Below are 16899 nucleotides of genomic sequence, written 5' to 3' on the forward strand. Positions count from 1 at the left end.
TCTTCCATTAAAATCCATCTCACTGCAATATCTGCAGATTAAACATACAAAATCGCTTTTTAGGATCCCAGTTATTAAAGCCTTTATGGAAGGACTAAAAAGGATCATACCCCCAAGGACACCACCAGTACCTTCGTGGAATCTTAATATTGTACTAACACAACTCATGAGCCCACCATTTGAACCCAGGCATACTTGTCAAATCCAATTTTTAACTTGGAAAGTAGCCTTTCTAATAGCCATCACTTCACCTCGAAGAGTTAGCAAAATACAGGTGTTTACTATTCAAGAACCCTTTATACAAATACATAAACATAAAGTGGTTTTCCGTGCAAATCCACAGTTTTTTACCAAAAGTCATATCACCGTTTCATCTAAACCAAACTGTGGAACTCCCAGTCTTCTTTCCACAACTAGACTTAGTAGCAGAAAAGGCACTGCATACATTAGACATAAAAAGAGCGCTAATGTATTACATTGACAGAACAAAACAATTTTGTAAAACAAAATAATTGTTCGTAGCTTTCCAAAAACCTCATGCAGGTAACCCTATATCCAAACAGGGCATTGCCAGATGGATAGTCAAATACATTCAGACCTGTTACCTTAAAGCTAAAAGAGAATTACCCATTACACCAAGGGCACACTCCACTAGAAAGAAAGGCGCCACAATGGCTTTTCTTGGTAATATACCAATGACCGAGATTTGTAAGGCAGCCACCTGGTCTACGCCCCATACATTTCCTAAGCATTACTGTGTAGATGTGTTAGCAACACAACAAGCCACAGTAGGACAGGCTGTATTAAGAACATTATTTCAAACAACTTCAACTCCTACAGGCTGACCACCGCTTTTGGGGGGGATTACTGCTTTGTAGTCTATGCACAGCATGTGTATCTGCAGCTACACATGCCATCGAACGGAAAATGTCACTTACCCAGTGTACATCTGTTCGTGGCATGTTGCGCTGCAGATTCACATGCGCCCTCCCCGGGAGCCTGTAGCCTTTTTAGTTGCATGTAAATTGTAAATATGTAAATAAATATTCCTTTACTACACACTATGTACATACATATCTACTCCATTGCATGGGCACCTCTAGTATCCTTACTTTACCAACTCCTACCTCACCCTTTTCGGGGAAAACAATCTAAGATGGAGTCGACACACATGCGCAATGGAGCCGAAAGGGAGGAGTCACTCGGTCCTGTGACTTAAAAAGACTCCTTCGAAGAAAAAACAACTTGTAACACTCCAAGCCCAACACTAGATGGCAGGAACGGTGCACAGCATGTGAATCTGCAGCGCAACATGCCACAAACAGATGTACACTGGGTAAGTGGCATTTTCCATATATATATATATTATGTTCGATGGCATGTGTAGCTGCAGATACACATGCTGTGCACATCCCGCCATCTAGTGTTGGGCTCGGAGTGTTACAAGTTGTTTTTCTTCGAAGAAGTCTTTTCGAGTCACGAGATCGAGGGACTCCTCCCATTTCGGCTCCATTGCGCATGGGCGTCGACTCCATCTTAGATTGTTTTTTTTTCCGCCATCGGGTTCGGACGTGTTCCTTTTTCGCTCCGTGTTTCGGGTCGGAAAGTAAGTTAGAATCTCGGAAAAATCGTCGGTATTGTTTGCGTTCGGTATCGGGTTAGTTATAACAGATCGACACGGATTTTTGAAGAGCTCCGGTGGCCCTTCAGGGTTTTTTCGATTCCCCCGTCGGGGCCTGGTCGGCCTGGCCACGTGTCTCTTCAAGGCTGATGGAACGGACCCCATTCCGCTTCTGCCCAAAATGTCATAACAAGTATCCGTATACAGATCAGCATCTGGTCTGTAACTTGTGTTTGTCTCCAGAGCACAAGGAAGATACCTGTGAAGCCTGTCTGGCGTTTCGGTCCAGAAAGACATTAAGGGACCGAAGAGCGAGAAAACTGCAGATGGCGTCGGCGCCGACAGGACAAGGGCGTTTCGAGGAGGAAGAAGACATTTTCTCCATCCAGGAGTTGGACTCGGACGAGCTCGATCCAGAAGAAACGCCGAAAACCGTGAGTAAGACATCGAAACATAAAACTCACGAGAAGACCACAAAAAGCCCAGGGGACGCCACCGCCAACAGGCCATGGCTTAACCCGAAAAATAGGTGACCGATCATCGGCACCGAAAAAGGGCACGCTGGTGTCGAAGTCACCCGACTCCGGTCGAGATACCGCCACTCAGCAATCTCGGACCCGAGACAGCGGCTCCAAGCAAGTTCGGCACCGAGACAGCGGAACCGAAATAAGTTGGCACCGAGAGACCACGACGCCGAAAAAAGCAGCCGAAAAGGTTTCGATACCGAAACATCCGGCCTCGGAACCGAAATCAAGTTCCTACACAGAGGAACAAGGACTGTCCTCACAAATGAAAACACACAGATTTGGACAGGAACTGGAGACAATGAAGCCAGACTACACCCAAAGAAGGCTCCACATCCAAAAAGAAACGGGAAAGATTAGCACTCTCCCTCCTATTAGAAAGAAACGCAAACTTGCTTTCCAGGAGAAAGACAAGCAGCCACAGGCAAAGGTGGCTAAACAAGTAAGCCCGCCACCGTCCCCACAGCGCTCTCCGCAACCATCACCAGTAGCCACTCCACCAATGATGCAATCCCCGCCTCATACATGGATGAGTCAGGACGATCCAGACGCGTGGGATCTTTATGATGCGCCAGTGTCAGATAATAGTCCTGACTGTTATCCAGCTAGACCGTCACCACCAGAAGATAGTACAACCTACGCGCAGGTGGTGTCTAGGGCAGCGGCGTTTCATAATGTCAGCCTACATTCAGAGCCAATTGAAGACGACTTTCTATTCAATACACTGTCGTCCACACACAGCCAGTACCAGAGTCTCCCCATGCTACCTGGAATGTTAAAGCACTCCAAACAAGTGTTTGAGGAGCCTGTAAAAGGAAGGGCCATTACTCCAAGAGTGGAGAAAAAATATAAACCGCCACCAACTGACCCCGTGTACATCACACAACAGCTAACACCGGACTCCGTAGTAGTAGTAGGGGCAGCTCGCAAGAGGGCGAACTCACACACTTCAGGAGATGCACCACCTCCAGATAAAGAGAGTCGTCAATTTGACGCGGCAGGAAAAAGAGTGGCGGCACAGGCAGCAAACCAGTGGCGTATTGCAAACTCACAGGCTTTGTTGGCCAGGTACGATAGAGCTCATTGGGACGAAATGCAACACTTTATAGAACATTTGCCCAAGGAGTTCCAAAAGAGAACACAGCAAGTAGTAGAAGGACAGAGTATCTCAAACAATCAGATACGGTCAGCAATAGATGCAGCAGACACAGCTGCTAGAACTGTAAACACAGCAGTGACAATAAGGAGACATGCATGCCTGCGTACATCAGGATTCAAGCCGGAAATACAACAAGCCGTGCTGAATATGCCATTTAACGGACAGCAGTTGTTTGGGCCGGAGGTATACACTGCCATTGAAAAGCTTAAAAAAGACACAGATACGGCCAAAGCCATTGGCGCACTCTACTCCCCACAGAGCAGAGGCACATTTCGAAAGACACAGTTTCGAGGGGGGTTTCGAGGACAAAGCACAGAAACCACAACCTCACAAACAAGGCCCACTTATCAAAGCCAATATCAGCGGGGAAGTTTTCGGGGACAATATAGAGGGGGACAGTTCCAAAAAAGTTGAGGGAAATTCCAAAGTCCCAAAACTCCACAAAGCAAGCAGTGACTTACACGTCACAAATCCCCAACACAACACCTGTGGGGGGGAGACTAACCAAGTTCTACAAACAATGGGAGGAGATAACAACAGATACTTGGGTCTTAGCAATTATCCAGCATGGTTATTGCATAAAATTTCTCAATTTCCCTCCAAATGTCCCACAGAGAAAACACAATATGTCAAAGCAACACATGGATCTTCTACAACTAGAGGTCCAAGCGTTGTTACAAAAACAAGCAATAGAATTAGTACCAATTCATCAGAAAGGAACAGGAGTTTACTCTCTGTACTTTCTCATACCCAAAAAGGACAAAACTCTAAGACCTATATTAGATCTCAGAACGTTCAATACCTACATCAAATCAGATCACTTTCACACGGTGACGTTACAGGACGTAATCCCATTGCTCAAACAGCAAGACTACATGACAACCCTAGACCTAAAGGATGCATACTTCCATATACCGATACATCCTTCACACAGAAAGTACCTAAGGTTTGTATTCCAAGGGGTACATTACCAATTCATAGTGTTGCCAAATTTCGATAACAACTGCGCCAAGAGTTTTCACAAAATGCCTGGCAGTGGTAGCTGCGCATATCAGAAGACAGCAAATACATGTCTTCCCGTACCTGGACGATTGGTTAATCAAAACACACACGCAAAAACAGTGTTCACAACACACAAGGTACGTTATCGAGACCCTCCACAAACTAGGTTTCTCACTCAACTACACAAAGTCGCACATTGAGCCGTGCCAAACACAGCAGTACTTAGGAGCGACAATAGACACAACAAAAGGGGTTGCCACTCCAAGTACACAAAGGGTACAAGCATTTTACAAGGCAATACAGGTCATGTATCCAAAACAAAGAATACAGGTCAAGATGATAATGAAACTACTAGGCATGATGTCCTCATGCATAGCCATTGTCCCAAACGCCAGATTGTACATGCGGCCCTTACAACAGTGCCTAGCATCACAATGGTCACAGGCACAGGGTCAACTTCTAGATCTAGTGTTGATAGACCACCAAACATACACCTCGCTTCTATGGTGGAACAGCATAAATTTAAACCAAGGGCGGCCTTTCCAAGACCCAGTGCCTCAATACGTAATAACTACAGATGCCTCCATGATAGGGTGGGGAGCTCATCTCAATCAACAGTATCCAGGGACAATGGGACGCTCAGCAAAAACAATTTCACATAAATCACTTAGAACTACTGGCAGTATTTCTAGCGCTAAAAGCATTTCAACCCATAATAAGCCACAAACACATCCTTGTCAAAACAGACAACATGACAACAATGTATTATCTGAACAAACAGGGAGGAACACACTCAACTCAGTTATGTCTCCTAGCACAAAGAATATGGCATTGGGCGATTCACAACCACATTCGCCGAATAGCACAGTTTATTCCAGGGATTCAGAATCAGTTAGCAGACAATCTTTCTCGGGATCACCAACAGATCCACGAATGGGAGATTCACCCCGAAATACTAAACACTTACTTCCAGAGATGGGGAACACCACAAATAGACCTATTTGCAACAAAAGAAAACGCAAAATGCCAAAACTTCGCATCCAGATACCCGCAAGATCAATCTCAGGGCAATGCATTATGGATGAGTTGGTCAGGGATATTTGCATACGCTTTTCCCCCTCTCCCACTCCTTCCATATCTAGTAAACAAATTGAGTCAAAGCAAACTCAAACTCATACTAATAGCACCAACTTGGGCAAGACAACCTTAGTAAACAACACTATTAGACCTCTCAGTGGTGCCTCATGTCAAACTACCAAACAAACCAGATCTGTTAACTCAACACAAACAACAGATCAGACATCCAAATCCAGCATCGCTGAATCTAGCAATTTGGCTCCTGAAATCTTAGAATTTGGACACTTAGACCTTACACAGGAATGTATGGAGGTCATAAAACAAGCTAGGAAACAAACCACTAGACATCGCTATGCAAATAGGTGGAAAAGATTTGTTTATTATTGCCACAATAATCAAATCCAACCATTACACGCATCTGCTAAAGACATTCTAAGCTACTTACTACATTTGCAAAAGTCAAAGCTAGCTTTTTCATCCATTAAAATACATCTTACCGCAATTTCAGCTTATCTGCAAATTACACACTCAACTTCTTTATTTAGGATACCAGTCATTAAAGCGTTTATGGAAGGCCTGAAGTAGAACTTCCAGTGTTCTTTCCACAGCCAGATTCTGTAGCTGAAAGAGCACTACATACATTAGACATCAAAAGAGCGTTAATGTACTACATTGACAGAACAAAACTAATTCGGAAGACAAAACAGTTATTTATTGCTTTCCAAAAACCACTACAGGAAATCCAATTTCTAAACAAGGCATTGCTAGATGGATAGTTAAGTGCATTCAAACTTGTTATCTTAAAGCAAAAAGAAAACTGCCTATTACACCAAAGGCACACTCGACTAGAAAGAAAGGTGCTACCATGGCCTTTCTAGGAAATATTCCAATGACCGAAATATGTAAGGCAGCCACATGGTCTACGCCTCATACATTTACCAAACACTACTGTGTAGATGTGTTAACGGTACAACAAGCCACAGTAGGCCAAGCAGTACTACGACCATTGTTTCAAACAACTTCAATTCCTACAGGCCAAACCACCGCTTTTGGGGAGATAACTGCTTACTAGTCTATGCACAGCATGTGTATCTGCAGCTACACATGCCATCGAACAGAAAATGTCACTTACCCAGTGTACATCTGTTCGTGGCATTAGTCGCTGCAGATTCACATGCGCCCACCGGCCTCCCCGGGAGCCTGTAGCCGTTTAGAAGTTGATCTTGAACATTTGTAAATTTGTAAATATATCACTTTAAACTACATTATGTACATACGTATTCACTCCATTGCATGGGCACTATTAATATAATGCACAACTCCTACCTCACCCTCTGCGGGGAAAACAATCCAAGATGGAGTCTACGCCCATGCGCAATGGAGCCGAAATGGGAGGAGTCCCTCGATCTCCTGACTCGAAAAGACTTCTTCGAAGAAAAACAACTTGTAACACTCCGAGCCCAACACTAGATGGCGGGATGTGCACAGCATGTGAATCTGCAGCGACTAATGGCACGAACAGATGTACACTGGGTAAGTGACATTTTATATATATATATAATCCTAAAATCTAAAAACAGTTCAAAAGAGACTGTTAAAAAAAAAGTGTACAAAAGAACAGGAAATATATTTGTTTGTATTGCTCATTGATCCAATGTATACAGTAAAATATCCTTAAGGCAAAGTCGACACACTAAAAAATATTTTTCGGCTCGTTTCATGTAGAGCACGTTTTAGCTGTGCAAAATAGCAAAACATTTGAGTCACTTTCAGCATAACCTTTGATCTAGTCATACAAAATGAAAAGGGCCCTTTGGTTGTGTAGCCTCTTAGTCCGATATACACAGTATAATATCTCTAAAACCATACTTGCTGGATTCATCGACCCCGTCGTGTCGTAAGGAACAGTCACCTCGCTATCGATGCCACATCACCTCCCTTGCAACTGTAAGGAACCAACGCCTCACCTTTCCGGTTGCAGTAAGGAACTGATGCCACACTGGCTCCTGCGATGCCTCACTTCACCAACTCAGTGCAATGTATTTGTTTCCTCGTTTTCCAAAATACAGTACCTGGCGTCCGTGCGACTTCATGTCCGCGGGTGGTGCCGGACTTTTGGGAACAACTCCGTCAAGATGTTGTGATAGCCCCAGTTAGAGTTGTTGTGTTTCTAAGTGCTTTACTAAGATTTAATCTTTGAAAATTCATATCTTTACTTGTGTATGTTGGATTTTTATCGTTTTTGTCTTGTTTTACTCAGATAAACATTTGCTGTGTGTGTGTGTGTTTATAAGCAAATACTTTGCACATAAGCCTGATTGCTCGTGCCAAGCTACTGAGGGCGTGTACAGGTATTGTCTTAGCTGTGTTTCTTCCTTACCCTGACTAGAGTGAGGGTCCCTACTTGGACAGGATGCCAACAGAGACCCCATTTCTAACACAATTCATCTGTCTTAGTTGGTCTGAAGTATGGGCTATTTGCTGGATATTTTGATATTCCATTCTTTAGCTGGTTCTTAATAGCTGCTGTTGGAGGCCATAAGGTATGTGGAGCGTTATAGTTATTGGTTACTAATGAGGGAGGATAGTGGAGCATAATTTGCATTCTGTGATTTTGCTCTGTTTCTTTAATTGTAGAAGGAAATCTTTTCATGAAAAAGAACGCCTGCATTAGAATTTTTTATTTATAAAAACACCTTTTTCTTGAAAGGCTAATGGCTTTACTAAATAAGCTTTGACCCAGCTACTTTTATATAGGCTTGATTTAATAGAGACATTGTATTGTATTGTAATAGTATTCATATAGCGCTTAATACCCCTGACGAGGCGTCAAAGCGCTTTTCGACAAGTAGCTCGCTACTCTGGAACCCAACAAGAATTAGTGATGGATTAGTATAGGGAAATGTGAGTACAGTTTTGGTATTATGAGTTAATTTGAGGCGCGGTATGAGAGTTTGTTAGTTAGATTCACTGGAGTAATGGAGGGGTGGATGAGGAAAGAATTCAGAAGTGTTAACTGGGAGTATATGGTAATAGGATTTAGGCTTGGGATCAATCCATCAATCAATCACAGACATTTATAGAGCGCACTACTTACCCGTTAGGGTTCCAAGGCGCTGAGGGAGGGGGGGACTACTACTGCTCGAAGAGCCAGGTCTTGAGGAGTCTTCTGAAGGCGAGTAGGTCTTGAGTCTGTCGGAGGTAGGTAGGGAGCGTGTTCCAGGTCTTCGCGGCGAGGTAGGTGAAGGATCTGCCACCGGAGGAGGCTTGTTGGATGCGAGGGATGGTGGCGAGGGCGAGGCTCGCGGATCGCAGGTGGTGGGTCGGAGTGTAGAAGTTGAGTCTGTCCTTGAGGTAGGAGGGGCCGGCGTTGTGGAGTGCTTTGTGTGCGTGGGTGAGGAGCTTGAAGGTGACCCTTTTGTTGACGGGGAGCCAGTGGAGTCCTTTGAGGTGAGGGGTGATGTGGCAGTGGCGGGGTGCGTTGGTGATGAGTCGGGCTGAGGCGTTTTGGATGCGTTGGAGTCACTGTAGGTGTTTTGCTGGGATTCCTGCATAGAGTGCGTTGCCGTAGTCCAATCTGCTGCTGACGAGGGCGTGGGTCACTGTCTTCCTGGTGTCAGTCGGATCCACTTGTAGATCCTGCGGAGGGTGTTGTAGCAGGAGGAGGTGACGGCGCTGACTTGTCTGTCCATGGAGAGTGCGGAGTCGAGGATGAATCCCAAGTTGCGGGCGTGGTCGGTGGGCGTCGGGGCAGTTCCGAGGGTGGTGGGCCACCACGAGTTGTCCCAGGCGGAGGGAGATGTCCCGAGGATGAGGATTTCTGTCTTGTCGGTGTTGAGTTTCAGGCGGCTATTACTCATCCAGTCGGCGACTGCTTTCATTCCCTCGTGGAGGTTGGCTTTGGCGGTGGCAGGGTCGTTGGTGAGGATGAGCTGGGTGTCGTCGGCGTAGGTGATGATGTTGAGGTCGAACCGGCGGGCCTCTTGTGCGAGGGGGGCCATGTAAATGTTGAACAGCGTTGGGCTCAGGGAGGAGCCCTGGGGGACGCCGCAGATGATGTTGTTGGCTTCTGAGCGGAAGGGTGGGAGGCGGACGGTCTGTGTTTTGCCGGAGAGGAAGCATGAGGTCCAGGCTAGGGCTTTTTCCTGGATGCCGGCTTCTTGGAGGCGTGACAGTAGGGTGCGGTGGCAGACTGTGTCGAAGGCCGCGGAGAGGTCTAGGAGAATGAGGGCGGAGGTCTCGCCGCGGTCGAGTTGGCGTCTGATGTCATCTGTTGCGGCGATGAGGGCGGTCTCGGTGCTGTGCTTGCGTCTAAATCCGGTTTGTGAGGGGTCGAGGACGTTGTTGTCTTCGATGTGGCGTGTCAGTTGAAGGTTGACGGGTAGCTGGGTAGGGGAGGAGGGAGATGGGGCGGAAGTTCTTGAGGTCCTTGGGGTCGGCTTTTGGTTTCTTGAGGAGGGCGTTGATGTCTGCGTGCTTCCAGCTTTCTGGAAAGGTGCCTGTTTCGAAGGAGGCGTTGATGATCTTGCAGAGTTGGGGCGCGATGATGGAGTCGGCTTTGTTGAAGATGTGGTGGGGGCAGGGGTCAGTCGGTGATCCGGAGTGGATGGAGTTCATGATTTTGCGTGTTGCGTCGTCGACGTTGGACCAGGCGGTGATTGGGTTGGTGATGCTAGGGTACGAGGTGGTGACGGAGGTGGGTGCGGTCGGGGTGTTGAAGCAGCTGTGGATGTCGGCGATCTTGCTGTGGAAGAAGGCGGCGAGGGAGTCGCAAAGTTCCTGAGAGGGCGGGATGACGTTGGTGCTGGGGGTGGATAGTTCCTTCACGATGCAGAAGAGCTCTTTGCTGTCATGTGTGTTGTTGTCTAGGCGGTCTTTGAAGGAGGACCTCTTGGTGGTCCTGATGAGGTGGTGGTGTCGCCGGGTTGCGTCTTTGAGGACTGCGTGATTGTCCGGTGTGCGTTCTTGGAGCCATTTCTTTTCCAGTTTCCTGCAGGCGCGTTTGGAGGCCAGGAGTTCGTCGGTGAACCAGGAGGCTTTCTTGCTGGCGGGGTTGCTGGGGGGGTTGCTGGGGGGGTTTCTTCAGTGGGGCGAGGATGTTGGCGCAGTTGTTGATCCATTGTCTGAAGTTACAGACCGCGGTGTCTGGGTCGGTGGGCTCATTTGGTGGGTTCTGGGAGAGGGTGCTGAGAAGTTGTTCTTTGGTGACTTTGCCCCAGTTGCGGCAGGGGAGTTGGCGGCTGTGGTGGTGTGCGGTGTTTTTGTTGTAGGTGAAGTGGACGCAGTGGTGGTCGGTCCAGTAGGGTTCGGTGGTGTCGTTGAAGGTAACGTGGTCGCTGGTGGAGAAGATGGCGTCCAGTGTGGGTCAGCGGCGTGGGTTGGTGACGTGACGAGTTGTCTGAGGCCGAGGTTCGTGAGGTAGCTGATCAGTGTGGTGGAGTTGTGGTCGTTGTTGTTCTCGAGGTGAAAATTGAGGTCCCCGAGGAGGATGTAGTCCGTGGAGGCGAGTGCGTGGGTGCTTGCGAGGTCAGCGATGGCGTCGCAGAACTGGGCTCGTGGTCCGGGGGGGTCTGTAGACGAGCGTTCCTCTGAGGGTGGTGTTGGGGTCAGTGTTGTTCCGGAAGTGTAGAAGCTCTGCGGTGTTGAAGTGGTCGTCGGTGTGGGTGGTGATCTTGAGGGAGGATTTGTGGACGATGGCGAGGAGTCCTCCGTGGCCGTTGATGCGGTCCCTGCAGGAGATCTTCTATCCGTCTGGGATGGCGATGGCGATGTTGGGCGCGGATGAGTCGTTCCACCATGTCTCGGTCAGGAAGGCTACGTCCGGGACGGTGCTGTCGAGCAGGTCCCAGAGTTCTACGGCGTGTTTGCGTACGGAGCGGGTGTTGAGGAGTATGCAGCGGAGGTGGTTCGGACTGGTGGTCGTTGGCTTGGAGGTTCGGTCGCATGAGAAGTGGCAGTTGCGGCAGGCGAAAGGTCCGTGGGTGTGCTTCGGGCGGCTTGGTAGCAGCGTTGGTTTCGGTCTTGGTCATAGTTGAGTGCGTGGAAGCAGGTGGCGTCGTAACTGAACCTGGGCGGTGCGAGGTCCAGGGGTCCTGGCGCTGGGCGTGGGCCAGGCGCAGACGGGCGCAGACGGGCTTGCCTCTGGCGCGCCATCGGCGCAGTCGCGCAGCGACCTGCATTAAGAGGGGGTGGAGGGAGGAGGAGCTGGGGGCGGGAGGGGGGCGGGCCCGGAGCGGCGAGTAGGGAGGGGGGTGAAAGAAATAACGCTAGGTAGCTCGAGGGGCGGGGAGGTGGGAGGGCAGGGGGTGTAGGCTGGGAGAAAAGAGTCAGGGAAGCGGGCGGATGGCGCTGGATTGAGGGCGGGGGGCCAGAGGAGGAGGGAGATGCGCAAGGGGATAGAGCAAGAAGCGGCACAATACACAGGACAACGAGACCACTAGGCAACAGGTACAGACACTAGGACACAGGGCACAGATGGAACAACAGTGACAACGTGGCCACAATACAGCACAATACAACACAGAGAATACACAACAGGGAGAGACGGCGAGGAAACAGAAACAGACACGACAGAGCAAACCTTACTGCCCACCACTGGGCCACCAGGGATGAGGCGCAGGTGGGGGCCTGCGGGTGGAGGAGGGCCTCGAACTCAGGCAGCAGCGGCAGTCAGGGACAGGGCACCTGCAGGGTGTGCTGCGCGGCGAGGGGAGCGTCCTGTCCCGACAACAAGGTCAGAGAACGCACCCTTGGAGCGCAGCGACCTGCATTAAAAGGGGGTGGAGGCAGCGAGAAGGAGCTGGGGGCGGGAGGGGGACGGGGCCAAAGCAGCAGCAAACTGGCGAGGGAGCGGCGAGTAGGGGGGGTGAAAAAAAATAACTCTAGGTAGCTAGAGGGGTGGGGGAGGTGGGAGGGCAGGGGGTGTAGGCTGGTAGAAAAGAGTAAAGTAAAGGAGGATGGAGGAGGGAAGAGTCTGTGGAAGGGGTTAGGGAGATCATAGTAGCAGGGTGAGATAAATGAGGGTGAATTTAGTAGGGTCGTTTGGGAGGTCATGGTAGTAAAATGAACACCGTAACAACTTGAAAGTAAATTCATAACTTGGCCACTTTGTGCCAAATCACACTTGTCATCGTGGAATCAATAGGCCTCTCCTCTGGCTCTTACAGGGGTGCATACACCAACGTACTATGGAAAATGTGAATTTCATTTTCTGTGCTATTTGGCATACAATACGTTGCACTATCCTTCTTAAAAATAGTTATGGTTGTTTCTGTCAGAGTTTAAATAATCATGTGACAGTTTGTACTGTTTTGTTCTGTTAGTTTGTCCAGTACGTTCAGCTGCTTAATCCAGTATGTATTTTAGAAAGTGTGAGCTGTATGTTGATTGCTACACTATTTTCTGTACGTAGGAGAGAATGTGACATTTTTGAACCACTCTTTTCATGATTGTCTCCAGTTCTTGCATTTCTCCATTTTTGTGCAGATTTTTTTCCATTTCTTTATTTCTTTGCTTTCTTGATCTTTATTAAATCCATTTGCCCTATATGGCACCATCCTTCTTATTTATGTCTCTTATTAACTGTTATGTCTAACAAACCAAGACTGGATTTTTGGCTTTGGCAATGCTTGTTTAAATTTGGAACGACTGTACCTGCATGTGAATGCTAGAACAAATAGAGCATGGGAGACAGTAATAAGCTAATTGAGTGCCCACTTAACGTAACGGAATTAAAATAATTTCCATACCATCGTAATTAAACAATAGAAGAGGTTCTATCAATTGTCCATCAGTACCTAACTGTAATTCGGGAAACAGTACATCCTGAAAACAATATTTGGTCCAGTCAGAGGAAACATATAAATAAAAGAATCTTGAATTGATGCACGCCATCAATTATCAAACTATCACAGGTGACCACACAAACTGAAACACCCTTAATAGTCCATTTATTAAAAACAAAAGGTAGTCCACCTGGCAGCACAAAAGGAAAAAATACATCAAGAAAACCCTCCTGCAAAGCCATGCGACTATGGGCCATAAAAACATCAAGGCACATTTAACAATGAAGGTAACATTTAACCTCCAAATAACTGTTACCTTCTTCGGTACCAAAAATGTATAGCCTTGATAGACAGTTGTTCTCTTAATAAGGAATCACTGCGTTCATTTAAACATCTAACGACTTAATGCGACAAGGACCAATAAAGGACTCTTCTGCAAGGAGCATGGAAACACAATTCTCGATAACTGCTCAAGGCGCAGATAGTGTGTAACAGTGACTCATGGAAGAGGTGTTAAATCTTGTAGGAAGAATCTGATCATGTGAATCTTAACTGGTGATCAATCACCAGGTCCACACTAAATAGATGGCAAATTGCAGCCTGCCGGAATCTCAGAAGGACAAACAAAGCCTAACGCATAATTTGGATTTAGCAAGTAGAAATCCAAGTTTCTGTGGTCTTGGGTATACACTGAATGATGTTCCCTTTTAGATGCGTTGTTTCCCCAATTATAGTTAGGTGCTGATGCACAATTGACAGAACTTGATTTTCTGTTGTTTTAGACGATGGAAGAGACTTTTGTATAACTGCATGTGACCCAATGGGTTTACTGAACATGTGTCTGGAATGACCAAAAACATTCTAAGCTTAATTTCTTTATTCCCACTTTCATTCAGGCGTGTTCTGCCTATTGTTTGAAGAATACATTCATTCGCCTTACCACATCTGTCGGTCTGTGACATATCACCCAAAAGAATGAGTAGGGTATTGTAGAGGCGAATGGTTGAGGGAAATCAGTATTTAACCTCAGGTGGCATGTGTACTGGAGCACAAGTAAGCTGCCATCCAAGTGATTCCTCTGTAAAGCTGTATTATTATGAATTAAAACCAAAAAGTGTAAGTTATGTTAACGGATTGAGGTCAGTCACTCAAACCTGTAAATTTAGATTTGTGAGAATTCTGTGAAATTGCTTGTAACATTCTCATTCTAGGAGGAGGACCTTCGGCAGATCTTCGTACTCACTGTAGAAGTGCTTCAAGAATTCAGCAGACGAGAAAATCTTAACGCTCAGATGTCTTCAGTGTTTCAGCGATATCTTGCACTAGCAAACCAGGTTTTGAGTTGGAACTTTCTGCCTCCAAATTATATCCTTTGACCTTGATTGTGTTCAGAGTTCGGGTACTGGCTCTATCGAGTACTGATGTTAGTAATACAAGCAATTTTTTATTCTGTCACATTACTTCTGCCTTTATTTGTACTTTGACCTTCTAAATGATTTACAGATTTTTTCTTTTTTACCGGTTTTGTGTAATTCATCTAATTCATCTTCTATTATGCACAGTGGTGATGCTTTTCTGTTCTTCAGAGTAAACTACATATTTGCGGGCTGCAATGGCACAGGCTCAGTCTTGCCATTATTCTGCATTCTAGTGCGGAATATGGTGATTCTTGGGCCAGTTTTAGGGCATGCTAACATCTCTTTTGAAAGTAACCTTTATTATTACAAATCTATGTAAACAAAATGTTTTCCCTTCAATGCCCTTTCTTTTGTAAAATGTTGATGCAGATACTGAAGACGACAGTGAATTTAGCTTGGTGTTTGCCTCTTTTTATCTATTTTATGTTTTATTCTAGCACAAAGAACACAGACAGTTCTGTGTCAGAGTTGGAGATGGGGTTATTAAAAGTACAGACCGGTGTAACAGTCCTCCCTGCTCTCCTCGTTGCATTTGCATGTCTGGGTAGGCCTTGGTACTCTACAGTGAACAAAGTATTGGAACATGGTGTGTTTCAAAAATAAATTGCAGACGCCCTATTTAGTGAATATTCATATTGCTGTGCACGAAAGGTTGAAGACAGTGATGACCACAACTGATAAGTTAGATTTTTAAGGTTTAATTAAAAACCAGCTGTCCAGGTTTGTCCTTTTCCCTGTCTGTACAGTTCTGGTGATCACAGACTAATGAGAGTGGTAGAGTGAACAATGCCCAGTTATTTAGGGATCCTTTGAGATAGCGTTGTTTGAGGCTTAGGCTTAAAATCAGTGCATGTAAGTTGATAGTCTATCTTTGGTACACATTTGCCATTTGCATCTTATGCTGTTCATTTATAAAATCAAATCTGTTTCGGCTAAGTGTTTTCAATTCCGGCAAGTCTTCTGATACTTTTAATTGGTAGTCGTAATAGTGCAAATGTGATGGAGATAGTGGTACATGGAAATATGTTTCCTTACCTCTGCACCTCTGATTTTAAAGATATGTTCACATTAAACAATCCTTATTCCAGTTTATGAGATCATTAAACAGCATGGCTGTATTTGTGAGAAATGATGGAAGAATTATGTGTGGATTGTAAACGAGATGGACCCTTCACAACTTTGCCCCAAGAAAAATAGAAAGGGAACATTTCAGATGCCAAAAACGCATGAAGATCACTTCAGAGCAAAAAACAAATTCGGTGTTACTACTTTTTAAAGTCTAATATTTTTGTTCAGTTTTCAACAAAATGATAGATTATGAATGTTGTCAAAATATTGATGATTGAGGCTGCAGGTGGGTAATTGGGGTGGGTCATTTGCCAAAAAGGAATGAAAGCATGAATGTCTATGCATGCAGATATGAGTGGAGGTGTGATGGCATGGTGGGAGCAAGAATGTTGGGGTGCAGAGAGAGAGTGGTGTGTCTCAGCGCCTTGGCATCAGGGGTGAGGGGTATAACTGGTGCAAGTGTGGATGGTGGCAGGAAAGATAAAATGAGGAGGTGTTTAGAACAAGGAGGGTTGATCAGGTTCGTTAGTGAGTATTTGAAACCCAAATCAGAGCTAGCTGCAAATAAAAACAAAAAGGGGTAGAAACATGTTTCTGTTTCTTGGAATGCATATTTATTTTGATTTCATTCATGCTATGATCATTTGACCTCCAAAATCTAAAGTGCTCAGCTCAGAAAAATTTGGGATGGTACTTATGTTTTGATTGGAAGCCAATGTCTGCTTTAAAAAAAAAAAAAAAAAAAACATTTGCTATGGAGCTGTATACATGTCTATGCGCAAGCATATCTTCTGCTTTGTAATCTCTTTACTGTGATTGTTTGCCCACCAAAATATTAACATCTGTTCAGGTTCTTTATGAGAGAGATGAAATGTGGGTGGGTACGTTTCGGATGATTGCATGAATATTCAATATAAAAGGGAAAGCCTTTATAGTATTTAGGGGGAACAAATTACTTTTGTTGATTCTAAGAGTACCAATACGGAAGTGATCTGAATTTGGATTTAGAGAACCACTGGTTTGATGGCATGTGTGGCTGTAGATACACATGTTCTGCGTACACCTTCCATCTAGTGTTGTATGTGGTGCAAGTTGTTTTTCTTCGAAGAAGTGTTCCAAGTCTCTGGATTGATTGACTCCTCCTTTCGGTGATATTGCACATGGGCTTGACTCCTTTGTTAGATTGTTTTCTCTCCGGTGTCGGGTTTAGACGTGTCTCTGCTCTATCTTTCGACTTGCTTCAGTC

At 45.9% G+C, this 16899-nt stretch overlaps 1 protein-coding gene across 1 annotated transcript in view; it reads left to right on the forward strand.

Moving 5' to 3' along the window:
• XPO4 (exportin 4) overlaps positions 1 to 16899 on the forward strand; it is a 517538-nt gene that overhangs the window by 231360 nt on the left and 269279 nt on the right. Inside the window, exon 6 of the mRNA XM_069202267.1 lies at positions 14379 to 14532. Coding sequence (XP_069058368.1) covers positions 14379 to 14532 — 154 coding nt within the window. The remainder of the gene's footprint in view (positions 1 to 14378; positions 14533 to 16899) is intronic.

This window comes from Pleurodeles waltl, chromosome 8, assembly GCF_031143425.1.
Source record: "Pleurodeles waltl isolate 20211129_DDA chromosome 8, aPleWal1.hap1.20221129, whole genome shotgun sequence".
NCBI lineage: Eukaryota > Metazoa > Chordata > Amphibia > Caudata > Salamandridae > Pleurodeles > Pleurodeles waltl.